This window comes from Enhydra lutris, unplaced genomic scaffold (assembly GCF_002288905.1).
Source record: "Enhydra lutris kenyoni isolate GAN:26980312 unplaced genomic scaffold, ASM228890v2 scaffoldscaffold6, whole genome shotgun sequence".
Taxonomy (NCBI): Eukaryota; Metazoa; Chordata; class Mammalia; order Carnivora; family Mustelidae; genus Enhydra; species Enhydra lutris.
In genome coordinates this window covers 44,471,646-44,497,257 of record NW_019154090.1, presented here as the reverse complement: position 1 = coordinate 44,497,257, position 25,612 = coordinate 44,471,646, and the positions used below count along the sequence as shown (strand labels likewise).

Here is a 25,612-nt window from a genome sequence, read left to right as displayed (position 1 = left end):
AAAGCAGCCATGAGCACCTCCTAGGAGCTAGGCCCTGCCCTGTATTTAAAAACTATTCTCACTGTCCCATTCAACCTGTAAATTAGGTATAACTGTCCATTTCACAGATGAGGATGCTGGGGCTTAGGCAGGATTTATTCATTAATGCAATAAATATTTGTTGAATACAGACCAAAGGCTAAGTTTTTTTCTAGGTTCTGGGCACACAGCAGAGAACAGGCAAAAATCCCTCCCCTTATAGAGCCGACGTTCTAGTAACTGGAGACAGAACAATTAAAAAAAAAAACAACTAAACTAAAATGCACAGAATGTCCGGAGGGACAAGCGCTATGAAGAAATATTAGGGGAAGAGGATGAACAGCGCAGGTGCATGCAGGTGCGCTTCCAGGAGAAGGCAGCATTTGAGGTGTGATGGAAACGACTCTGTAACTGTAGGATCAGGCACACCTATGCCTGGGGTGCTCCAGGAGAAATAAAGGAACTCAGTGGAGCTCAAGGGAGGTGAGGTCAGAGGGAAAAGGGTGGGCTCCACACCAGATCATGGCAGGCATGTGGCAGACCAGTGGAGGGCTCTGAGCAGAGCACAACAGGATCTGGCTGGTGTGAACAGTGTTGCTCCGGCTATTATGTTGAGAATAATTTGCTGGGATTCGGGGTGGGAGGGCGGTGTCGGGCAGCAAGGGCTGACGCCAAGGCGGAAGCAGAGACTAGAAAGGGGCTGTTGAAATACTCAAGTGGGAATGCTGGTGCCTTGTACCTCATCTCAGCAGGATAAGTGAGGTGGAAAGAAGAGGCCAGGTTCTGGATGTTTCATTCTGAAGGTGGAGCTGACAGCACTGCTGGTGTGGGAGGTAAGAGCAAGAGTGAAGGTGACACCAAGGTTTTTGGTCCAAGCAAGTGAAAGTTTGGAGCTGCTGGAGTTAACAGAAATGGGGAAAGAAAAGACAGAGTAGTCCAGAGGCAGGTGGTGATCATGCTGTGTGTAAAGTACCTACTAGGTATTCGAGGGGTGACATCCATCAGGAAGCTGGATAAATGAATTTGGAATCTAGGAGATTCCATCAACAATGTTAGCTGTTTTTCACATTTACATAATAAATTAACCCAGAATTGGGTTCTTTCTTTCTTTTTTCCCTCCCTCCTTCCCTTTCTTTCTTTCCTTCTTTCTCTCTTTCTTTGACAGGAGGTTGGTCTTTACATTTATTCTCTTTTCCATATGGATAACAAATTGTCCCAGCACCATTTCCCCATTGGCTTGGTCATCAAGTTTTCATATAAGTGTGGGTCTCTTTCTGGGATCAATTAGTAATTCCTTGGCCATTACCATACCATCCAGATTACTACACCTATAATGACTTTTTAGTTGGGCAAATCTCCCCACCTTATTTTTCTTCTTTCAAGTTACTCTGGCCCCTTGCTCTCCCATATAAATTCACACCCATATTATCAACTTCAACAAGTAATCCTAGTAGGATTTTAACTGGAGGAGAACTGACTTCTTTACATTATTAAATATTCCTATTCAAGAATGTGTATACCTCTTCATTTATTTAGGTCTTCCTTGATGTCTTTCAATAAATATTAATAATTTACCCCATCATAGGCTTGGACGTGTGGTTTCTGGGAAGGAAGGGAAGTACCTTTGAATCCTACCCTCCTCTTGGATAATACTTTAAGAGTACTTTCATTCTAATTATGCACCTGCCAATTTATCTTCTATTTTTGTTCTGTATTTTACCTGTTATTATTTATATCTTATAACTTTCTATTTATATTTAGTATCTATATTAGTCATTTTTCTTAATGCTTTATGCAAGTTTGATTTTTTATCTTAGAATTAATATGTTTGCACATATATTTACTTTCTTGTATCCTTGGCTTTCCAGCTGAGATATTATTTCTGCCTACAGTATATTCTGAGGAATTCCCTTTATTCAGGATTCATTGATAAACTAACTCAGTTTTTGTTGGCCTCAAAATGCATTCATTTTCCCGTAGGTATTGAAAACCTGTTCCCTCGGTATACAATTTTAGTTTGGTGCTATTTTCTCTCCAATACTAAAGATATTCTACTATCTCTAGCTATCATGGTTGCTAGTGAGAAATCATTATTAGTCTAATCTTCAATTGTTTGCAGGCAAGTTGTCTTTTCTTTCTGATAATTTTCCAAATCTTCTCTCCAGCTTTGGCATTTTTCTGTTCATTATGATGCGCTTAGTTGGGGATTTCTCTGTGAGTTTATCCTGTTTGGGTTTCACTGAGTTTTCCAGATCTAAGAATTGGTGCTTTTCAACCATCATGGAAAACTGTCAGCCATGATTTCTTCAAATATTGCCTTTTCTACTTCCTGTTAGCTCCTTCTAGAAGTCTGTTTAGACCCAACTGTAACTGTTATCTGTTCCATTCTTACTTTTTTGCCTCTGTCTCTTTGTGCTGAATTCTGGATAATTCACTGATATCGGTCCTCCAGTTTGCTACTTGCTACCTCTGTCTTCAACTGTGTTGGTTATGATTCATCCAATGAGCTTTTAACCATATTTTCATTTCTGGATAGTTTATTTGACTTTTTTTTCAAATCTCATTATTCATTTTTATGTTTTTTTTTAAATCTTTTTATCTGTATCTTTTCACTGTAGATATAGTAAGCACAGTTGTTTTCTGTTCTTCGACTGACTTCACATCTAAAGTCTTTGAGGGTTTGATTCTGCTGTATATTTTTTGTTGTTGGTTCTCCCTAATGGTGCATGTTTCCTTATATATTTGTGATTTTTGACTTAAGTGCATTTTGCTTAGAATTCTATCTGGGTGCATTATTTGAAGTCTGAGTTGAAGCTCCATCCTTTAGACCTGATTTGTGTTATTTCAGCCAGTTTCCTGGACACACTACTAATTTGCGACCACTTTTAATCAAATTCTCCATTTTATTTGCTTTATTCTGTCTAATGGTAAACAAACATAGTTTTTCTCTGAAAATGTACTCATTATTTAGGAAGTTTTGAAGCTTTTTGGGACCACAAAGATAATCAGCATGGACCTTAAATCAACACATGCTTACAAATTCTTAAAGGCTTTGTCCCCCTTCATTCCATGCTGAGGTTGAAAAGGCTACTTTCCTTACCGTCCCAGCTTCAGCAGTGGGTTTATGTCTCATTCATCCTTACAATGAGCAACCCAGTTTTATACAAAAGGATCTAATACTTCCCTCCTTAGGTGGAGGGAGTATTTACCTTCTCTTCTTTGCAAAGCTGTCAAAACAGAAGCTGGAGGTTTCTAGAATGTAGCAAAAATCCTCAAGGAATAGGTGGCACTGGTTCCTGCTGTTTTCTTAAAGTTTCTGATTTCATGTTGATAATGTTCTCTGCACAGTCCTTAACTTTTGTGTTTGTGTGTGTGTGTGTGTGTGTGTGTGCTGACATGTTTCTATCCAGAGGACATCATTACGGTGTATAACCCACCACAATGCCAAAAAGTGGAATCATTTCATTGACATACACATTTTTAAAGCATTTTATACATATTGCCCTGCTGTTCTCCCACAAAATTGTGAACATTTGCATTACATTCATCAGTTGCGATAATCAGAAACTACAAATTTTAATGTCTTAGACTGGCCTTACTTTAAACATTTCAATTATATTTAATATGAAGCTTTATAAAACCCAAAATACTGAGCTATCTTTTATCTTTTTCAACAAAAATAATAAGGAACAGATTATAAAATGCATAAGTCCTAGTGTCCAAAAAAAAAAAAAAAAAAAAGGAAAAAAAATCCGTGCATATTTTGAAGTTTAGAAGACCATTTTAATAGCAATGGTTAAGAGCAAATCTGGGCTTTGTCACTTACTAACTGTTTGACCTTGGGCAGGCCTCCATTTTCTCAACTGCAAAATGGACTGGATAAAGCACAGCCCCTGACAGAAAATAAATTCTCAAAACTAGCAGCAGATATTATTACCTTATCCCACTCTACTAGTGGGTGGGGCAGTTGAGATTTGAACTCAAATTTGCCTGAATTCAAAACCCTTTCAATTTGCGGTTGTTATAAGACTTAGAGATTGGTTGCTCCTGAAGATCTCCTACTCAGCAGGACAGATTTTCTTGCTGCCCATTTCCTCACCATAAAGCCCCATAAGATAAGGAGTGGGATCCCTTCCTCGTGTGTGATAAAACTGATCAACAGCCTTTTCCTCAGGTGGCCAGGAAAATGGCAGATACTCAGACTGAGGTGTCTGTCAAAAGCAGCCAACCATCTTTCAAAATAAGAAGAGAGTCCTGCTTGGAGAAACCGACAAGGAGAAGCTCCCACCACCATACTACCAAGACATCAGTCTGGGCTTCGGGACGCCTAAGGAGGCCACAGAGGGTACCTATATTGACAAGAAATGTCTCTTTACTGATTATGTCTCTATTCGAAGGTGGATTGTGTCTGGTGTCATGACCAAGATGAAGATACACAGAACCACTGTCATTAGCTGGGACTGCCTCCACGACATTCAAATGTACAAGTGCTTGGAGAAATGCCACAAGAACAGATCTGTGGACCTGTACTCCTGCTTCAGGTGAACAGAGGATTTCCAGATCGGCGATGCAGACACATTGGGTGAGTGCTGGCCCTTGAGTAAGACTGCGTGCTTCACTGTGCTCAAAGTCCTGAAGGCTGCTGGCATCAAGAAGCAATTCTAGAAGTTCTAGAAGTTCTGAGACTAGACATCATACCCCCAAAGAAAGTGAAGTTATTTTCCCAGTTAAAAAAATAAAGTTGATAAAATATTTTTGGCTTACTTAGCTACATACTTACAGAAGATAGATGATATTAAGCCTCCCAAACAGCTTCTGGGTAAACTTTCTAATGAGGTTTTTGATACAATAAATATCCTGTGATTCTGTTCTTCGGCAATGAACCACTTCTACCTTTCCTCTTGGAGAAGTGAGCACTGACATTTTTTTATCCTGTCCCAAAAAGAGAGAAAACAGTCCACCATTAATCTGAGATGACAAACCTGTCTGGTTACAGTACTTACAAAATCAGACATTAATTCAATTTCTGTATGGTCAGAGTGAACATGGTATTGAGTGCTGGTGGTACACATGTTCCTCTGGGGGTCGGCTGTGATGACGGTCATCACAAACTAGCCACATGTTTCTCTCCAGGAGAATGGTGTTTCTGAGAAGTGGCCCATCTAGAAATTTCTGCAACTGTACTCTTTGTTCCCAACAAAGCTGCTTTAATATTCTAACAATAGGATTGAAAAACATTGAAAGGAGTTATTTACTGATTCAAAATCCTTTTTATTTAATTGGCCACCATGGCATGTGGTCAAGAGTTATAGGGGAAATATTGGCAGCTTCTACCCATGTCCCAAATAGAGTTCCCCAGACTGGAGCCCTGAAAAGCAACAGTCCTGAAAGATGTTCTGAAACAAAAAAGAAAAAAAAAATTACTGCGGTCAATTAAGTGTAGGAAATGCTGTTTATGATGGCCTTCCTGAGGGGCCACCATGCCCATTAAAGTCCTTGAGAAGTTCCAAATAAAGTGCCTCCATCTTTGTATAACCCAGCCTTTCCCACACCCTTACTGAGGAGAATTTCCAATGACAGCGACAGTGGAGAATCTAATGTTCCAGAAAGACACTTTGGGGAATGCTGCTGACAGGAACAGCAGGCCACAGATGGATTTCAATCTCTCTCTTAACGTCTTAATATATGTGTGTGTCTATTTTCCTCCTCCCTCTGTCTGTCCCTCCATTTCCTCATTTTTCCTCCTTTCCTTTTTCCTCAGGATAATCATTTTTTAAAATTTTTATTTTTTCAATTTCTTTTCAGTGTTCCAGAATTCATTGTTTATGCACCACACCCAGTGCTCCATGCAATATATGCCCTTCATAATACTCACCACCAGACTCACCCAACCTCCTCCTTCCTTCCCTCCAAACCCTCAGTTTGTTTCTCAGAGTCCACAGTCTCTCATGGTTCATTTCCCCCTCCAATTTCCCTCAACTCACTTCTCCTCTCCATCTTCGGGATAATCATTTTATTATGTATTAGCCCGTATACCTGAAACAGGCACATTAATACTCACCACTGCACTGACCCTAGGAACAATATGGACCATTTCCAGCACCCTGGAACACTGTCTCATGGCACCCCCAGTTCACTCACCCCTTTAAAGGTAACAACAATTCTGACTTCTATCACATAGATGAACTTTGCTAAATTTTGAGTATCACATAAGTGAATTATATAGTGCATATGGTTTTCTTTCAAAACACAATATTCTATCATTTGGCTTTTTGTTTTTATCATTGTTGTTCAGATGCATCCTTGCATAATTTCCAATGTGCCAAAGTACCAAAGAACTTGAGCACCACAGGGGTCTGAGACAGCACTGGACCAAGGTCTTCCTTAATCAGATGAACAAACTGAGGTCCATGAAGTGAAGTGACTTGCCTCAGGACACCCATATTTGGTCAGAAACTGAACCCTGGGCATGGCCTTATAGTCCAATCCCCTGTCTCGCGCCCCCCCCCATTAAAGTAGCCTGTGGGCTGCCTCTGTGGGAAAGGGTGCCCTATCCTCCCAGTCCACTGGTATCCATATTAACTGCGGTTTGACTGCTCTTAACCATCCACACTGGGATGTTAAGGGTGCGAGGTGCAGGGTCATGCAGGGAGACTTAGAAAGATGGGAGGTGGCAGCCAAGAATCCTCACCTGGTGGCCTTTTCCTTGGTGAATTCACACCACCCTCCATTTCCGCAGGCCTCCCTTAGCGCCTGCCGAGCAGACCCAGCTCTTGCAGATGCCCTGCATTGTCCAAGCTCACAGAAACTGAAAAGAGGAGCCCAGCATGCCAATTTTTCATTTACAGTGGGAAGGTTAACAGTCAGACAGTCCAGATGTTTCTGCAGCTCAGACAGTTAACAAACAAGTCAAGTAGGCTGAATACAAGCCTGACTTCCTCTCCTTTGATAGAACAAGGTATGCTATGTGGCCACTGGCCCACAGCCTAGGTGTTTTCAGGGGAACTGAGGTGAACTGGGGAGTGCATGTACTCTCACTCCAGCCTCGTGTTGTCTTGTGAAAATGTGAACTCAGATCTTCACATTCTGCAAAGGAAGAAAAACCTTGCTATTTATAATAACATCTCCCAAATTGGAAATGGTGGCTCAAAATTTACTTCACATTCTACAGATGTAAATAAGCAAACATTTCTTTAAGCGGGCTTAACCACCACACCTGCCGTGGCAAAAGCCACCCATGCACTCTCTTTACAGAAGAACTAACTGCACGGCTTTGAAAGCTCGTCTATCAGAAGGTTGATTACACAGGGTCATAGAACACGGGCTGTGGAATCAGAGTACTGGGGATGAGACCCAGTTTCTAGCCCTTAGTAGCTGTGTAACCTTGAGCAAGTTATTTAAACTCTCTGTGCCTCAGTTTTCTCATCTGCAAATTAGAGATCATAGGCATACTGTAAAAGGCTTAAAAAATGAGTTGTTACACGCAAAACACTAAAAGCAGTGTTTGACATGTGCTCAGTAAATATTGGCCATATCATCATTAATGTTATTACTGTTGAGCATGGACATTCTCAGGATTCAAAACAGTGGACATGAAGAAGTCACACAAAGTTCCTGAGGTCTGAGGGAACTTCGTCTACTGAGATGCCAAGCCAAGGAAACCAGAGACGGCAAATGCTTAGATGGCATCTTCACAGTTTCCTGGGTGTCTCTACATTGTTGGCAATGACAGGACCAATCAATCCCCTTTGCAATAAACACATTCTTTGTTGAATAAATGAACATAGCCTTAGTAAAGTGGCCGTCAGTTCTGATGACCTGATGACATGTCCTTCCTAAGATGGCTTTATACAGCCCAGCTGCAATATGAGCTGATTCCAAGTTCTAATCCTAAAGTTAATCTTTCTTATCATTTAATTTTTAAAAGCATTTTAAAATACAGCAATGCATTCTTCATTGCTTCTCAATGCAATTGCTTCTCAATGCAAAATACCTTCTCAGTGTGAAAAACAAAAAACTTTACATATAAGGCTGAGGTCATGACTTTTTTTATTGTGGCAAAATACACATAACATAAAATTTGCCATTTTTACCATTTTAAGTGTATGGTTCAATGGCATTAAGTACATTCATATCACTATGCAATCATCACTACTACCCACACCCAGAATTTTTTCATCTGAAATGCTCGTATGATTTCTCAACTGAAGTCCTATCTTTTTTGGGATTTTGGACAATACCTTCTATGTTAGGGGAAACACAATACATGCTGGCTGGGCACGATGACCCAGGAGGGAGATAATCCACTGGAGGATGTCTCCCCTGAAGGCCTTCTCACTCCAAATCAGGGAGAAGCAATACCAAGCAATAAAATGACAGTATTATTTCAAAGGAGGCCAATCGGAACCTGGCTGACTACCAGGCTGAGCAACTAATTTCCACAGTCCCCGTGAATGTGAAATTTAGTGCCTGCTACAAAGACATGGCATTAGCAGGGACAATAAATTTTCATATTTGCAAATATCTTTTACCTACTTTGGGTAGAAATGGACATTGGTAATGTCTACATTCTTGTCAAAGCTAGCCATAAATGTTGTCATTCCTGGTTTTGGTTTTAATTTAAAAGCAAAACTGGAAGGAGACATCCTGTTTGTGAAACATGATGTTGTAGGCTAATGCTACAAATACATATAAATTTTGAATAAAATAAAATAAGAAAGCAAAATTAAAGAGTTGAGCTTTGGGGAAAAGAGGAAACAAAACAACAAGCAAAGGGAAATTCCCCCACCCAGGCAATGACTTTGTGTGCAGTGGCTCAGGGAGTGATCAAATGTGATGCAGGCCCTCAGGACAAGAGTTTGCACCCTCCGTGGGGAGAGCGGGGACCTCATGCAAAACCAAGACCTGAAACCAAAGCCATGTGTCCAACATGGACTTTGGAGGAGTGAAACTCTTGATAAATGAGGAGACTAAAAGAACTGAACCTAACAGCCCCTGGAAGTGGCAAAGCAGCTTTCTCTACTGATAGCTCTGGGTAGAAAACAAAGCTACTTGTGAGGAGTACAAATCCTAGCCCAATTAGGTATGCATCCCAACCCACACTACCCATATAGTGTGCATTTCCCCAAAATTTCAGATAATAGCCTGCGAAAGAGATGATGAAATAAGTATGTTTACAATTATTAGGAACAGAGAAAGAGAAAAGTCATGAAAACAGGTAATTATGAAAAAGAACAAAAACTTTAAAAATGTAAAATATGATTATTAAACTTTAACTGGATGGGTTAAAAACACATTAGACACAATTAAAAAGAATTAATGAACTGGGAAGGCAGCCATGAAGAAATTTTCTAGAAAGAAGACACAAAGATAGAAAGAAAATATAGGAAGCAGTTAAGAGACACATAAGACAGAATAGAAAGAATACCTATGTCTTATAGTAATTTCAAAAAAATTAAAATGTTTTTTGAAAATAATGGCTAATGATTTTTTTTGAAATGATGAAAGAACTGAATCCTCAAGAGTAGGAAAATGAAAGTAAATAAAGATAAAAAATAAAAATAAATCCTAAATATATAGTAGTGAAATTAAGAAATGCTAATAACAGAAAGCCTGAAAGCAACCAGATAAAAGACAAGTGCCTATGAGAGAATAAGAATTAGACTAAAAGTATATTTCACATCAGCAACAATAGGAGCCAGTAATACAGGGATTGGCAAACTCCCTCTGTAAATGGCCAGATGATAAATATTTTAGGCTTCATGAGACTCATGTTCTTTGTGCAACTACCCAACTCTGCTAATACAGCGTAACAGCCAGAAATGATATGAACACAAATGAGCATAATTGTATTCTGATAAAATTCTAGGGGCACCTGGGTGGCTCAGTTGGTTAAGCATCTGACTTCAGCTCAGGTCATGATCTCGGGGTGCTGGGATAGAGCCCAAGTCGGGCTCCAGGCTCAAAGGGAAGTCTGCTTCCCCCTCTGCCCCTCCCCCGACTTGTGCACCTGCTCTTGCTCTCTCTCTCTCTCAAATAAATAAAATCATTTTAAAAATTCTACTCATGGACACTTGAAATTTGACCTTTATATTTTAAGTTTAATATTTATATATTTTAGTGTGTCCTGAAATACTCTTTGGATTTTTTCAGTTGTTTAAAAATATTTTAAAAGAAATTCTTAGCTTATGTGCTCTACAAAAATAGCCTATGGGCTGAATTTGACCTCTGTGCTATAGTTTCCCAATCACCAGAACAATAAAGGTAAAAAACAGCCATTAACCCAGAATTCTATGCCTAGCTAAACAATCACTAAAAGATGAAAGCTTAAAAAAGATAATTCACTACAAAGATGGAAAGAAATTACCACTCAAAGAATGTGGCTAAAAGAACTCCTAAAAGGTGTAAATCTGGAAAAATAAAATTAAAATCAGAAGAGAGTGAAATATAAGATAAAATGCTGAAGAAAAAGAAGTAAACAAGCAGGTGTATCTAAAAAAGCACTGATGGCAAAACAAACCCCCCCAAAAATAATGATGATAACTTTTGCTTAAAAACAAAAACAGCATCGAATTACCAGACAATAAGAACTTGTTAATATGGAAGGAGGACAACTAGAAATAAAACATTCGAAGTGTTTGCATCTCTGGAAGGCAGCCAAAGATGATTAACATTAAACTTTGTTAAATCAGTTATGCATAGTTACAAGTTTAAAGGACATCACATAATGGAAGCATCTTTTTATTTTAATAGGTATTTATTTATTTTATTAGGTGATTTTATTTCAGTGATATAAAATCTCATTCAAGTTATTTAAAATTTGAAAAGTGAGATGACTTACAAATATTTAAATAATAAAATTGGTAGTAGAGAGCTATGACAAATGTTTCTACACTGGTTGCAAATGATTTCAGTTAAAGTTTTCCCAAAAGCACTGTTCACAGAGATAGATGTGATTTTTCTAAATGCATAAAATACACAGAGCATATTTATAAATATTTTTTCTTCTAAACACCAAGAGACTTTCAACTGTCATTTCTTAATCAATGAGCTTTCACGCCATGAAGACATGGAGGAATCTTAAATGCACACTACGAGTGAAAGAAACCAACCTGAAAAACCTACACACTATATGACGCCAATGATACGACATTCTTGAAAGGTAAAACTATCAGACAAGTTTTAAAAACCAGTGGTTGCAGGAGGCGAAAGGGGAAAGAAGAATAAATAGGTGGAGCACAGAGGAATTTTCGGAGAGTGAAACCATTCTTTACCATACTTTGGTGGTAGATACAGGTCATTAAATTCCACAGAATGTGTAACACGAAGAGCGAACGCTAATGTTAATTAGCATTAATTAATTAATGGGTGATAGTGTTTTACTGTAGGTTCATCAACTATAATAAATGTGAGAAACGTTGGGGAAAGGGGAATGACAAGCGTGAGAAACAGGAATTCTCTGTACCTTCATTCAACTTCTCTGTGAGCCTAAAAGTACCATTTTAAAAAGTCTTTTTTTTTTTTTTTTTTGATTCGCTTAACCATTTGCTTGCATATAATTAACTTTTGTTATGAAGACAGGTCAAGAATTACACCAGCTCACATTTATGGAGCACTTTACATAGATTTTCTCTTTTATGCTGATGAAATAGATACTATTATTTTGGTCTCATAACTAAGGACATCAGGGCTAACAGAATTTACGTAATTAAGGCACAGTCATAGAATATTTAAACATCTGTTTATCTGACCACAAGGATGGCTTATTTGCTAGTACTCTGATATTTTCTTTTCATTTTTTCCTATTATCTGGCTTTAAAATACCTTCAGTTATTTCTAGTTAAAAGCCTTAAGAGTTTATTTGTGCACAACTGTCCAGAAAACAAGACCGCAGAGACTAAAAAGCCCAGAATGCAACGCGTCGCCGGGACACCTAGGGACGCTGCAGCTCCGCCCTTAGCATGCTGGGAAAGGTAGTTTTCTGGCCTGCTTCTCCCCCCCCCCTCCCCGCCCCCGGTCCCCCAGCCTCCGGATCGGGGCTTTGTTCCTATTCCCCTTCCCCGGCGCCACGGTTCGACCGACCCACCTGTCCACGCAGGTCCTCCTAGTTCCGGAGACTGACCTGGGGATGAGCCCCTGATGCCCTGGACACTGTCCCCGCGTCCCTCTCGGGCGGGCAGCGCTACCCCACCTCACCTGCAACTCCGAGACACGGTGCTCAGAGGAGGACGCTCAGCCGGGTTACCACAGAAACGAAGTTGCCTGCGTCACCGCGCGTGAGGGAAGTCAAAGGTCATACAGCTAATTCCGCTTCCTGTTCCGGGATCTCGCTTGTTGTGAGAAAGCTTTCGGAGTTCCAGCCAGCCCTCGGGGCCTTTTTCTGGAGTCCAGATTGGCGCGAGGTCCGCTGCTGCAGCCATGGCGGCCTCCACCGCGGCCGGGAAGCAGAGGATTCCCAAAGTAGCCAAGGTAGGAGACCGTGAGCGGCTTTGAGGGAGGAGGCCCTAGAGAGGGGCTTGTCCCAGCCTGCTTGGGGCTCGCGGCAAGAAAGTGTGGTGCCTAGAGCGGTTCTACCCCATGTGGGCCAAGGGGAAGGAGGAGGGGAAGGGTCAGCCAGTGGTGGGGTGCAGGCTTCTGTCACCCCGGGGCAACCCCCGCGTTGACGTGGCTGGCCTTCGTCCTATTACGTGTTTTTTGCTGGGGGAGAAGTGGGGTCACACGGCAGAAGATTAGGCAGTGCGCCAGGCGCTGGGGAACTATGGTCTAATGATGGCGATGTGCGGCATTCACTTAAGACACGAGTCCTTATAAAATTGCAGTCTTGCTAAATGCTAGTGAGGCAGCGTAGACTATGTCGTGGAATAATGAGGGTTGTGTGAGGGGTCCCTGCAGAGTAAACTTTGCTGAGGAAGTGATGTTTAAACTGACACTTGATGGCTGACTAGGGGTTAGCCCAGCTGAGAGTGGAAGGAGGGGGCATGGGTTGTGTCGTGGCATTAATTTAATTAAACAATAATTTGACGTTATCTGATATTTCCATAGGTGGCTGATACTTAGTGTTTTATGTGACAGGTTTTGTCCCAAACCTTTTCAGATGCCCTCACTCTAGTGTGTTTCTCCAGCCCAGGTGGCTCTCTTGAGCTTGTCCTTGTCATATCCATTTAGATGACTCCCAGAGATAATTTATATAAGTCACATAGCACAATGTCTGTGATTACCTGTGAGCCATCATCATTATTAACAAACTCATCCCACACATAGTATTGAACAATTAATATTTCTTATAATTCAATTCCATAAATTTTTTAAGATTTTATCTGTTATTTATTTGAGAAAGAGAGCACACAAGCAGGGGGAGCAGCAGAGGACAGCACAGCCTTAAGTCTTGAAGAAGCTTATGGCCTACTACGGGAATTTACTGAATATTGTCTTTGACTTGACATGCCATGGAAAAAACAAACGCAATCTGAGGCATTATTGAAAAATTCTGTAAATACAAGTTGCAACACTAGAAGAGATATAGCACACATCTTGATAAAACAAAACCTCTAGTGAGAATTTTATCTAACCAGCTTCAGAGTTTATTGTTATACTAATCTAAAAATCTACTATTTTTGCTGCCTTTTCTCTTAATACTTAGCTATGGCTTTGTAATAAATACCATGCATAAGATTTTGTTTAGCTTCATAGAGAAATGAAAACCTGTTCTACAAAGAGGGCATCTTGTAATAATACTTAGAAAGTTTACATCCTAAAAAATGTTTCTTTGCTTCCTAAACCTTATGTGATGAGCATCTACTAAGAATGAAAATGTCTTCTGTCTTAAAAGGTGAAAAACAAAGCCCCAGCTGAGGTCCAGATAACTGCTGAGCAACTCTTAAGAGAAGCTAAAGAAAGAGAGCTTGAGCTTCTTCCACCTCCACCTCAACAGAAGATCACAGATGAAGAAGAGCTAAATGATTACAAGCTAAGAAAAAGGAAGGTCAGTCAGTTATTTTCCACTCTGTTAATAACATTGCTAGGAATTTATAGGTCAGAATTTGCAAAGTTCCTCATTGGTTAGAGAGGCTGGAAAAGATGAGAATAGGTTAGTGTCTCTAGCCAGATGAGTACTGCAACTTCTGGGTACCAGATAATTGCATTTTGCTGAACTTTAGAAAACATGCCAGGAGTTATCTTTGAAAGTATAAAGAAATTAAACCTGCCAGAGATCTCATTTTCGGTGCTGAATCAAAGAGGGTTGGAAGTTTAACAAGTGGAATGTCTTGCAACTGGAAGGGGCAGGACTAACAAGGCCACTTGTTATGTACTGTCTCTCGACCACCTTCTGTCGTAGGAATTAAGACTTGGAAAAGAGCCATGAGGACTTGGGAATCTGACCTCTTCACCCTAGGATCGTCACTCTAGGGCAATTTTTTTTTTTCTTTAAAGATTTTATTTATTATTTTGAGAGAGAGAGAGCACGCGCGTGTGTTTTAGCAGGAGGAGGGGCAGAGGGAGAGAGAATCTTAAGCGGTCTCCACACTTATCGTGGCTCATAGGGCTCAGTTTTACGATCGTGAGGTCACAACCTGAGCCAAAATCAAGAATCGGATGCTTAACCGACTCAGCTATCCGGGTGCCCCTAGGGCAATTTTAAACCACTAGCCCTGTTGTATCTACTTAACAGTGATGTTCAAAGAGTGATGTGTGAAATTCTGAGACATTAACAAGAGGACTGAAATAGTCAAAAACATCTTCCTACTAGGAACAAGTATTGAGTGTATTAAAGTATCAGTTATTAGCAACAAGAGAAAATATCAACAAGTCTGCTAGTAATTCTTCATATCTAAAGTTTTTCTCTTTGTTTGTGTGTAAGACTTTAAAGAAATACCTGAGATTGTAACCTATATTGGTGAGTGTCTTGTTTCTCAAGAATTCTAGGATGTAATTTCCCCTAAATAAAAACGAAATGAATAAACCTTTTAGAGCAGGATTAATAGACAAAGGATGGTGTCATTTTTACTTACTTTCCCCTTCAATTTGACCCATTTTCCCTTCCTCCAGACTTTTGAAGATAACATAAGAAAAAACAGGACTGTGATTAGTAACTGGATAAAATATGCACAATGGGAAGAGAGTCTAAAGGAGATTCAGAGGTAAAATTGCTGAGTGTATAATTTCATATGTAAAGATGTCCTAAGTTAAGAGCCAAAAGAAGTAGAAGAAGTTAAACACAAGTGAAAGAGTGTGCCTCTGTTAGGTATTTTCCAAGTTGTTCTGTGGAAGCCTAGGGTTCCCTTGAGGAGCCCCACCGGCACTGTGGTAGATGAGTCCTGCGGGGAGCGGCAGGGGAGACACTGCAGGTGGGTCTCGCCTGCATCACACACTACAGACAGAGACGCGCACTTTCATCTGCTTTCTCTGTATTGGGATTTTTTTTTTTTTTTTTTTTTTAATAAAAATTGTTCCTGGAAACCAGTGGCCAACAAGATAAAGGTCACATTCTGGCCCTTCCTATTGCCCAGGCCTGCATTTTCCCAACGTACCCACTGCCCCCGCTGTGCGTGTATACCAGCCACTCCCTGAACACATCGTGTCCCCTTACTCTACACTAGGCTGTTCTCCCTGCCTGCAGTGAGAACTCCTCCCTACCCACCGTGGCCTCTGGAGCTTTCCTCACCTTCATAACTCTGGAGTTACCCCCTGCTTAGCTGTTTGCACCAGACGTTATTTCTCTCCTTTCGCTTCCTTGTGTAAATGTTGACTCACGTTTACTATATCTCAGTGAAATACGTGCATGTCTAGCTTTCTGTGAGAGTTTGTAAGCTTCCTGAAAACATGTCTTTTCTTATGCCCAGACACATGATAAAATAGGGCACTGCAGATAGTTTGAGATAGTTGCCCCAGGTATGGTATGACTGCTTTTGATAGCCTCCAATTCTGACTTTTTAAGGGCTCGATCCATATACGAACGTGCTTTAGATGTAGACTACCGAAATATTACACTCTGGCTGAAATATGCAGAAATGGAAATGAAGAATCGCCAGGTCAACCATGCCCGAAATATCTGGGACCGGGCCATAACAACCCTGCCTCGAGTCAACCAGTTCTGGTAAGTTTCTGATCTACCAAAGCAGCTTTCTGTAGGCTAGGAAAGTTCTGCATTTTTGTGTATTTATTTTATTTACATTGTTGCTGTCACATATATTTAATTTACATTTTACTTTTTCTTTAAATGTACTGTAAGTAGTTCTTAATGTCCTGTAGTATATTAAGTCATAATCACTACATGTACTAGCTGTGCAATCAAAACTAAGATTTGGGTTACAATCTTTTTTGCATAAGAAACTTACTGTTGAACTGAGCAATTTTTAAGAAAAATATATCTTTATTTCCTGTGGTTGATCCTTCTATTTGATAAGAAAACATGCTCGATTTAACCTTTGGGGAAGATAAAGCCCTAAGGCTTCACATTTAACAAAGTTAGAACTATATAGTGCCAAAGATCATTTTTCCCCCAAGTCACTTTGACCATGACAAACGTTTGGGGATGACTTTGTTACAGGTACAAGTACACGTACATGGAGGAGATGTTGGGAAACATTGCTGGCGCCCGGCAGGTGTTCGAGCGCTGGATGGAATGGCAGCCTGAGGAGCAAGCCTGGCACTCCTACATCAACTTCGAGCTGCGATACAAAGAGGTGGACCGGGCCCGCACCATTTATGAACGCTATATCCTTTGAGTGAGTCTGACTGGTGCCATTCCTGTGCTGGGTGCTACTCCTCCCAGGGAGGTATGGTCATGGTTTGGACATAGGAACAGCCATTAAGTACGCCCAGAGGTCAAAGATATAAGTTTCATCTGCTTCATGTACTACGTAAGTATTTTCTAGAGACATAGGTGGTCAGAATAAGTTTGTGGTCTAGGTAATTGAGCTTTTTCTGGTGAAACTTTGGGTTTGTTTGTATTTTGGCGCTCCTTGTGGAAAGTGACATACCAGCGCTTTGGCTGCTGTAGCCAGTCCTCTTTCTGTGGGTTTTTTTTCCCTCGGTTTTTCTAGGGTGTTGGTTATTAGCACCATTACTGGACTGCATCCAAAGCATGGAGTTAGGAGGGCAGCACAGTGTAGTGCAGCAGGCTCCAGGGCCAGTTGGATGGGTGTGAGTCCCTTCTGTGGCACCTGCTGAGGGGCAGCCCGGGACAGGTTTCTTCACACTTCCGAACCTCGTTTATTCCTTTATAAAACAAAATCAAATCTACCAAGAAGAGCTATTTTTAGGATTTAAGATCATCTGTATGGGAGTGGGTGTGTGTGTGTGAGTGTGTGCACATATCTCCCTTAGGAGCAATGATTTGGTATTTGCTAATTAAGTGACTTCATAGAACATAACTACCAGGAAAAACAAGCATCAACTTTATTATGCAATTTTAAGGTCTCTGTGACCTCTGCCCATTATTAATATGATTAGTTTAACAGAAGCTTTTTAAAGCGCTTGTTCTGTGCTAGACATTGTTGTAAACACTTTACTGATATCAACACTTAATCCTCGGGATAGCCCTGCGGTGCGGGAGCTACTCCAGTCTGTGGAATGGGAGATACAGGCACGAGTGAGAGGCAGCATGGCCAGGGTCTCCGGTAGTGATGGAGATGGGTCTTGAACCCAGCAGCAGCCTCAGAGCTTTTGCTTTTAACTTCATTGCCATTTCGAATGTATTACTACTTTGGAATTAATGATTTCCTTAAACGAGGTAGGTGAAAAATAGATTTTGTTTATTAAGAAGTAAAATGGTAATTAAAATCTTTTTTTTCCTATGTCAACTATATTTCAGTAAAAAGAGAGATAAAAACCTGAAAAAACCTTTTTCTTCTACCTCCAATTAGTTTTGTTTTTGTAACATTTTTTCTTAATCGTTAATTGAAATACTGATGTTCTTGAGCCTGTAATACATAGGTGGCATTTATTGAGCACATTCCTTTGGCCCCAAACTGCTAAGAGCTTTACACACATTTTCCTTCCTTTGAGGTCACTGAGGTTGGGTTAGTATTCTTTTTCTCTGTTTACAGATGATAAAACTGCTTCCTAGACAAGTTAAATGACTTGTCCAGGATAGCATGGTCAGTAACAGTCTTCAGCTTTTTTATTTCTCCAGACTCCCGTTTGTACCCACTACGGAGATACTGAGTAAGCCCTGGGGAAAGACTATGAACAAGTCACGGCCCCCTTCAGAGGTCACAGTTCAGTGGTTCTTCATCTTTGAATGTATTTTATCAACCCTATAGTCATAGTTTGCATTGTTGGGGGTTTTGATTTGGGGTTGTTGTTTTGTTTTTTTGTTTTGTTTTGTTTTGTTTGTTTTTTGAAAAGCCTTATTGTCTTGTGTGGTATTTCCTTAATTCCCCTGAACTTGTTCTCGTGCACCCTGATGTGAAGAACTGGATCAAGTATGCCCGCTTTGAAGAAAAACATGGTTATTTTGCCCACGCACGGAAAGTGTATGAAAGAGCTGTCGAATTCTTTGGAGACGAACATATGGATGAACACCTTTATGTTGCTTTTGCCAAATTTGAAGAAAATCAGAAAGAAGTAAGTACCCTTGAAGAACTCAGTTACATTGCATAACAGCTTAGGAAAGACTACTTATTGTACACGTTGAATTCATTCAATTTTCTTACCCACTTAACCTTAGGAAAAACATTTCCAAAATCTCTCAAGGAAAACATCATACATCTGTGGCTTAGCTGCAGATTGGGAACTCAGTGATTATAGGTTGTGCTGAAGTTTCCTAATTGTGTTGTGCTTTACTTGAAAATTTAGCCTTTATATCTATGATAAGAATATGGTGTATAAACAGAGTTCATCATTTGGTCTCCTCATTAAAGGGTTTTACAGGTAATAAAACTGGAAAACAGAAGTCCAGAGCCCTGAGAACAGAGAACAGAATTTGAAATGGAAACAGATGGCCCCACAAATGAGTCGGTTCTGGTCTTCCGTAATATATATAGAACTAATCCCTTAAAGTAACTTAGATACTACAGAATTGAGAGAGGTAGGCTGAGGTCCAAATACAGGGTCTTGTATTTACCATGGTAAGGACTACAGATACTCTTCCAAGGCCAAAGGGAAGTACAAAGGGTTCTAAGCAGAAGAGCAGTAGGATTGGATTTACATTCTAAAGACAGCCTCTAGCTAATCTGTGGAGACTGTCATGTGAAGAACATGACAAAAGTGGAAGCAGGGGGACTGTTGACATGGCCATGGAAGAAATGGAGATGGTGGCGGGGGTGGGAGAGATGGGGAGAAGAGAAGAGAAGGGCTATGTTGAAGAGGTAGAGGTGGCAGGGCTCTTTGAAGTAGTGAAGGTGGGGGATGAGGACAGGAGAGGAATCAAGGAGGACTCCTGGGGCTTGAGGCTTGGGGTTAGAGCAGGTGCATGACAGTAGCTGTTGCTTACTAAGACTGGGAAGACCGAGAGATCCAGGTTTGAGGGTGAGAAACAGGTCAGTTTTGGACCTATTTAGTCTGAGATGCACAGATGACACCCCACTGGCAGTGTCAGGTAGATAGTTTGGAGCTCAAAGGAGAGTGTCAGTGCGCCCTGACAAATACCTCAGCAAGGGGAGAAGAAAAGTCTTACTTTGGACACTTGGAGACCACAGAATCTAACAAGTAATATATTATGTCATAATTACCTTTCAAGTTGTGGCTCAAGTGAGAGTATTGTGTTCTAGAAGTAATCCTCCTGTCTGCTTTTAGTTTGAAAGGGTACGAGTAATCTACAAGTATGCCCTGGATAGAATTTCAAAGCAGGAGGCCCAAGAACTCTTTAAAAACTATACCATCTTTGAGAAGAAGTTCGGTGATCGACGGGGTATTGAAGACATCATTGTGAGCAAGCGAAGATTCCAGTATGAGGAAGAGGTGAAGGTGAGCGTTGGTGAAGATGCCAAACCCCGCAGGTGACAGAGATGTGCTGGCCAGCAGCCGCAATGGTGAAGCAAGGATAGCAAGCGAGGGCTCCCAGGGATCACGCTCTTGTTGACGCATCGGCCATGATTGGCAACCGGTGCAACAGCAATCAGCGGGGCTTGTAGGAGAGCCAGCAGGCAGAGCTTGGGTTTGCTCTCCCACCACACGTTGAAAGTCACTGTATTGGTTGCGCATGGGGCGCCGTAGAACTTGAGCAGAAACTGGGAATCCATGTGAATTCATCTCTGAAGGTGGAAGAGTCAGAGATTGAGCCCAACAGTTTTCATACACTACCTTTTAAGCTAAAAGGTAGTGAACAAAACACATACTGTAGATATGGTTTCATTCTTATCTCTTTATTTGATGTACTGTTTTGATTTGAGCTCAAAGATAGTAGCATTTTCCTTCACTGGTCTGCTGTGCATCTAAAAACTTTGGCTTAGTCAGATGAATTAGGATATGGCCAAAGGACCGAGTCTGGTGTTAAATGGGGTCAGCAAGGTAACATTCAAGATAAATGACTATTAATTGAGAAGGCAGGTTTCACATTTGTGACCATGGTTCTAATTCCACTGTAATTTTATTTTATTCTTTATTTTTAAAATTTTATTTATTTTCCTTTTTTTTTTTAAAAAAATTCAGTTGACATAATGTTCAACGATGCACTAGTTACATATAACACCCAGTGCTCATCACATCACGTGCCCTCCTTAATGCCCATCATCTACCGTAATTTTAAATCTAGACATAATGATATGCAATCAGGTATATTAACAAATAGATTTATTAAAGGAGGCATCTAATTATTGACTAATTACCTTGCAGGGGGGATTGTATATGAAAGCGGCTTTGCTGTGGGACGCCTGACAAATAGTCTGTCCTCTATGTTCCTCTTTCTTTCCTATTTCTAGAATCTCAGGAATAGTATTTTTTAAGATTTCATTTATTTACTTGAGAGAGAGAGAGTATGTGCGCTAGCGTGAGTTGGGGGTGGGGCAGAGAGAGAAGAAGACTCCTTGCTGAGCAGGGAGCCCAGTGCGGGGGCTGGATCCTAGGGCTCTGGGATCATGACCTGAGCCAAAGACAGGCGCTGAACTGAGCCACCCAGCTGCCCCAGGAATGGTATTTTTAAATGAGATAGGTGCTAAACAGTTGCTAAAATACAGAAAGTTGATCTAGTGTCTTTTTTTTTTTTTTTTTAACCTCACAGAGTCCAGCAAGTGTAGCTCTTGGTTTGGTTTCTAGTCATTAAACTGTGGTCTTTCTAGGCTAATCCACACAATTATGATGCGTGGTTTGATTACCTACGCTTGGTGGAAAGTGATGCAGAAGCAGAAACTGTTCGAGAAGTCTATGAAAGAGCCATTGCCAATGTGCCACCCATTCAGGAGAAGCGGCACTGGAAGCGCTATATCTATCTGTGGGTCAACTACGCACTCTATGAAGAATTGGAGGCCAAGGTAAAAAAGGAATTATGCCTCAGCTCTTGATGGCTGCCTCCTCCCCAGCTGCTTCACACCCGCACGTACACCTCGGCCGTAATGGGTGGTGGTGGTGGGTACTGACACATGCAGTCCAGGAAATAGGAGCCTAATTCTTGATTCGGCAGTTACCTATTCTCTCTGCAGCCTTTTAAACTCGGCATACCTGTCATTGGCCCAGGCGAGGTGTTTTTATTTTATTGCATTTTGTGTTTAAACTTGAGGCAGAAGATTATCACTTGGAACTTGGAACGATGAGGCAGTCTTTAGCTTATTTTGTATCGTTTTCTGGGCTGCCTCCTAAGTAGGGCTCACAGCTGGATGACACATCTTTGCTTCGAGTAAAGATCAGGTGGGATTTTCAGAAATTGGTTGTGTATAAATTAATTGGGAAAGACTATCTTTCTGCTGTCAGTCTGAAACTATAAAACATCTTTTTTCTTTCTGCTATCAGGCCAGAAGCCTTTCTACAGACAAGCTCTCAGAGATTGATGGCTATCTTGTTGGTTCTTTAACCAAAGTCTGATGGCCACAGGTAGTTCATTTTGATCATAAATGATGAAATCAGAGTTTGAGAATAGCACCCTGTGAAAACACTCAGAGTGGGAGTGTACCTTTTTTCTAGTGCTAGCAAAACCAGCATCAGTAACAGACCAGTATTTGGTGAAAATTTCTTATCCTAATACAGGATCCCGAGAGGACAAGACAGGTTTATCAAGCTTCTTTGGAATTAATTCCTCATAAAAAGGTATGTTTGCTTTAAGTGTTCTATTCTGAAGTGTCAGAATCCTGCTTCTATTACTTGTGAAATAAACTTACTGTTTGAATAGTTCGCTGTGCATGGCACCCTGGAAAACCTAAGTGAGAACAAACTGTCTCTTTGCCTCTGAAAACACCTTATAGTCTGGTTGAGAGGACAGCCTGTATTGACAAATGAACAATACAGATAATAATGCAGAAATTCAGAGGCGTGTGGGTAACTGGAATAGACTGAGTGGAAGGAAGAAGACGCACATCAGAGAGCCACGGCATGTGCAGGAAACGACGAACGGGTTTGTTGGCATCCGAATGAACAGATCCATGCATGGGTGAACTTGTGTGCAGGTTCTGGAAATGGTTGAGACATTATCTCTGCCCTATTTTCCACCATGAGAAACAAGTAGAGATGTTGACCGAACAGAGACGGTGTGTTCTGCTTGCTTACAAGCATACCTGCAAAACAAAACCAATTCTCAGTAGGGGCTGCAGGGCCATGCAGTACAATAAAGTATTTAGATTACTGTTCGTAACTTTTGTGAAATAAACAACCTCATACTTGCTTAAAAACAAGAAAATATATCTGTCCTAGTTCTGAATATTTAGGGAAATCTAATTGCATGTGGCCTTTTATTAAATTTTTAGCTTTAGTGTAATTGAAACAACTCTTTTAGATGTGTTTTGTGCTTTTGTTTTCTAGTTCACATTTGCCAAGATGTGGTTACTATATGCACAATTTGAAATAAGACAGAAAAATTTACCATTTGCCAGAAGAGCTTTGGTGAGTAAAGAAAGGACCACGGGGTGCCTCGGTGGCTCGGTCAGTTGAACGTCTGACTCTTGATTTCAGCTCAGGTCATGATCTCAGGGTCGTGAGATCGAGCCCCTCATTGGGCTCCCCACTAAGCACAGAGTCTGCTTGGAAGTCTCTGTCTCTGCCCCTCTCCCTGTGCTTGCGTGTGCATGCTCTCATTCTCTCTCTCTCAAATAAATAAATAAAATCTTGGGAGGAAAAAGAAACGATCAAGATCATCACTGACGTCTTTGAGAAGGAAATTAATTCTTAGTGTTTATAAGTTGGACAGTTCCTACTAAGAATGCGACAGAAGTATTCTGCCTTTATAACTGAGATGTGTCAGAAAATGCATGGCCTTTGAAGAAAAAACGGGTGATAATATTTAAATTAACTCTCATTGGAAGCTTTATCTGTAGCTACCAGTTACCAGATCTTTTCTCAGACTGGAAAGATCTGACATTAGATCACGTTAGATCTAAGTCCGCTCTTGAGTAGAATCATCTTGTGCAAACCCTAGGGGTATTACGTGCACCTTCCCCTTAACAGCTGTTCTCAAGTCTCTTAATAAGATCAAGTGCTGTTTAAATGCAGATGTCCTTCTGTAAGCCACTCTTGGCCCTGGCTGTGGGCAGTGAGGCAGCTTTCGTTCTGTGATCACCACTTTATTTATGGGAGGTTTCATCCGTCTGACATCCATATTCCCTAGGTGCTCCTGAGAAACTAAGTAAAATCCAGAGGACTCATGCAGACAGTTCTGCAGCCCTCTCTTGCTGAACAGGCACCAGTGGGCACAGGCCCTCTTGACAGCGGGGTGCAGTAGAGGGTTTCCATTGGCCTTCCGTCAAGAACCAGTGTGGACAGTGTGATACCACAGAGGGAAAGAATGGCTTTGCCAGGTTCTTCCTCAGCAGAGAAGAGCTGTTGGGACAGGTCGGCAACATCAGTACACAGGTTGAATCTACATATCACTGTGGTTTGGTCCTTTTATTTTCCAGGGAACTTCCATAGGCAAATGTCCAAAAAACAAGTTATTTAAAGGTTACATAGAATTGGAACTGCAGCTTCGAGAATTTGACAGATGCCGGAAGCTTTATGAAAAGTTCTTGGAATTTGGACCTGAAAATTGTACTTCTTGGATTAAATTTGCGGAATTAGAAACGATCCTCGGTGATATTGAGAGAGCGCGGGCAATCTACGAGTTAGCTATCAGTCAGCCACGATTAGACATGCCAGAGGTGAGAATCTTGAGATGAATATTTTGTTTTAGATATTTCCCTAGTATTGCTTTAGATCACCATCTACATTTTGGGCATTTTAGAGTATAAAGATAAACTCACCTGCAGTCTTGTCTAATCAGATTAGTACTTTACTGTTGGGGGGATAGAAGAAAAATGGGAGTGGGAGAAGCAGCCTTCTAGTAGGATACCAGAGCCCAGCAAAGTCCCATGATGATACCAGGATGAGTTGGGATATAATGGGGTGGGTGTCTGGCTTTCTTACTCCCTTCTTCAAATGGAAGGCTAACCTAAATGGGATGGGACAGGCAAGTAAATAGGCAGCAGGCAGCTCTGACTGGAGAACAGGGCAGATGAAGGCTGAGACTGCACATCCCCAGATTCTCCTGGCACAGTTTTTCCCAGATGGGGTCAGCAAAAGAAGCTCTACCTACACTAGCATATTCTGAAATTAGACTGCCACTGTCCTGGCCTGAGACCTGAAATTGTCCCTTCCCTATTTAAACTTAAGCCACAAGGTGGCGCCAAACCACAGCAAAGACCTGTTTGAGAGCCACTGAACTCACCCAGCCTTTTTGTTAGTCTTGACCTAATGTGACTCTGCATCTATGGCTTGGGTCCCACGAGCTGCATTAGGGCTGGTCTTTATGTAAAATGGTTCTATCAGTTGGTCTCAGCTCCCAGGCGTTCGGGCCACATGTTACTCCATCCTTGTTCCCTGACAGGCAGCACCTAACAGGTATGCTGTTTACTGAATAGTTGTTGAGGTGAACTCAGTCCTATCAAGGAATTTACAGTAGAGGTAAGAAGAGTATATCCTGGCTAATCTAGGCATGTCTTCTCCTGGCAAAGTCAGTTGTATGTGATAGGATCATGGCAGTGTCTGGGAGATTTGGCAAGTCTCTGAGCTTTTCTTGATAAGTCCAACATTGAAAAACTCTGAAAGAAAATCCAAAGATGAATCCAGAGACTTTTATCTCATAGTGTAGAATGGTAGCCAAGTTCTGGCCAGCTTGTAAATGCCAGTGTGTTTACTGTCTCCAGATTTTGCCTGTTCTTTAATTGTTCATAGAAGTCCTAGGTTCCTGGATGTCCTAGGTTAGAATGGTAGTTAAGCTCAGCTTTGGATAGGGACATGTTGCTCTTTAAATGTCAAGCCTGACTTATTAAGTTCTCTTTCTTAGGTGCTTTGGAAATCGTATATCGATTTTGAAATTGAACAGGAAGAAACTGAGAGAACACGAAATCTTTACCGAAGATTGCTTCAGCGAACACAACATGTCAAGGTACCCTGCACTCTGTTGATGATCTTTAATTTTGCCTAAATGAGCAGTCCTGAAGGAAATACCATATTTCTGTATTTTAAGTGTTTCGGG

At 41.0% G+C, this 25,612-nt stretch overlaps 2 protein-coding genes and 1 pseudogene across 2 annotated transcripts in view; 2 read left to right on the top strand and 1 right to left on the bottom strand.

Annotated features, from left to right (window-relative positions):
* Window positions 1-4,941, bottom strand: part of LOC111141643 (cilia and flagella associated protein 61) — a 280,919-nt gene extending 275,978 nt beyond the window's left edge. The window contains exon 1 of the mRNA XM_022494366.1: window positions 4,799-4,941. Coding sequence (XP_022350074.1) covers window positions 4,799-4,941 — 143 coding nt within the window. The remainder of the gene's footprint in view (window positions 1-4,798) is intronic.
* LOC111141644 lies at window positions 4,205-4,692 on the top strand (annotated as a pseudogene).
* Window positions 4,942-12,324: 7,383 nt separating the features above from the next.
* The window catches only part of LOC111141696 (crooked neck pre-mRNA splicing factor 1), a 15,336-nt gene continuing 2,048 nt past the window's right edge, over window positions 12,325-25,612 (top strand). Inside the window, exons 1-12 of the mRNA XM_022494461.1 lie at window positions 12,325-12,486; window positions 13,847-13,999; window positions 15,064-15,155; window positions 15,953-16,111; window positions 16,565-16,731; window positions 18,407-18,585; window positions 19,756-19,926; window positions 21,237-21,428; window positions 22,138-22,197; window positions 22,906-22,986; window positions 23,997-24,236; window positions 25,421-25,522. Coding sequence (XP_022350169.1) covers window positions 12,436-12,486; window positions 13,847-13,999; window positions 15,064-15,155; window positions 15,953-16,111; window positions 16,565-16,731; window positions 18,407-18,585; window positions 19,756-19,926; window positions 21,237-21,428; window positions 22,138-22,197; window positions 22,906-22,986; window positions 23,997-24,236; window positions 25,421-25,522 — 1,647 coding nt within the window. The 5' untranslated portion in view covers window positions 12,325-12,435. The remainder of the gene's footprint in view (window positions 12,487-13,846; window positions 14,000-15,063; window positions 15,156-15,952; window positions 16,112-16,564; window positions 16,732-18,406; window positions 18,586-19,755; window positions 19,927-21,236; window positions 21,429-22,137; window positions 22,198-22,905; window positions 22,987-23,996; window positions 24,237-25,420; window positions 25,523-25,612) is intronic.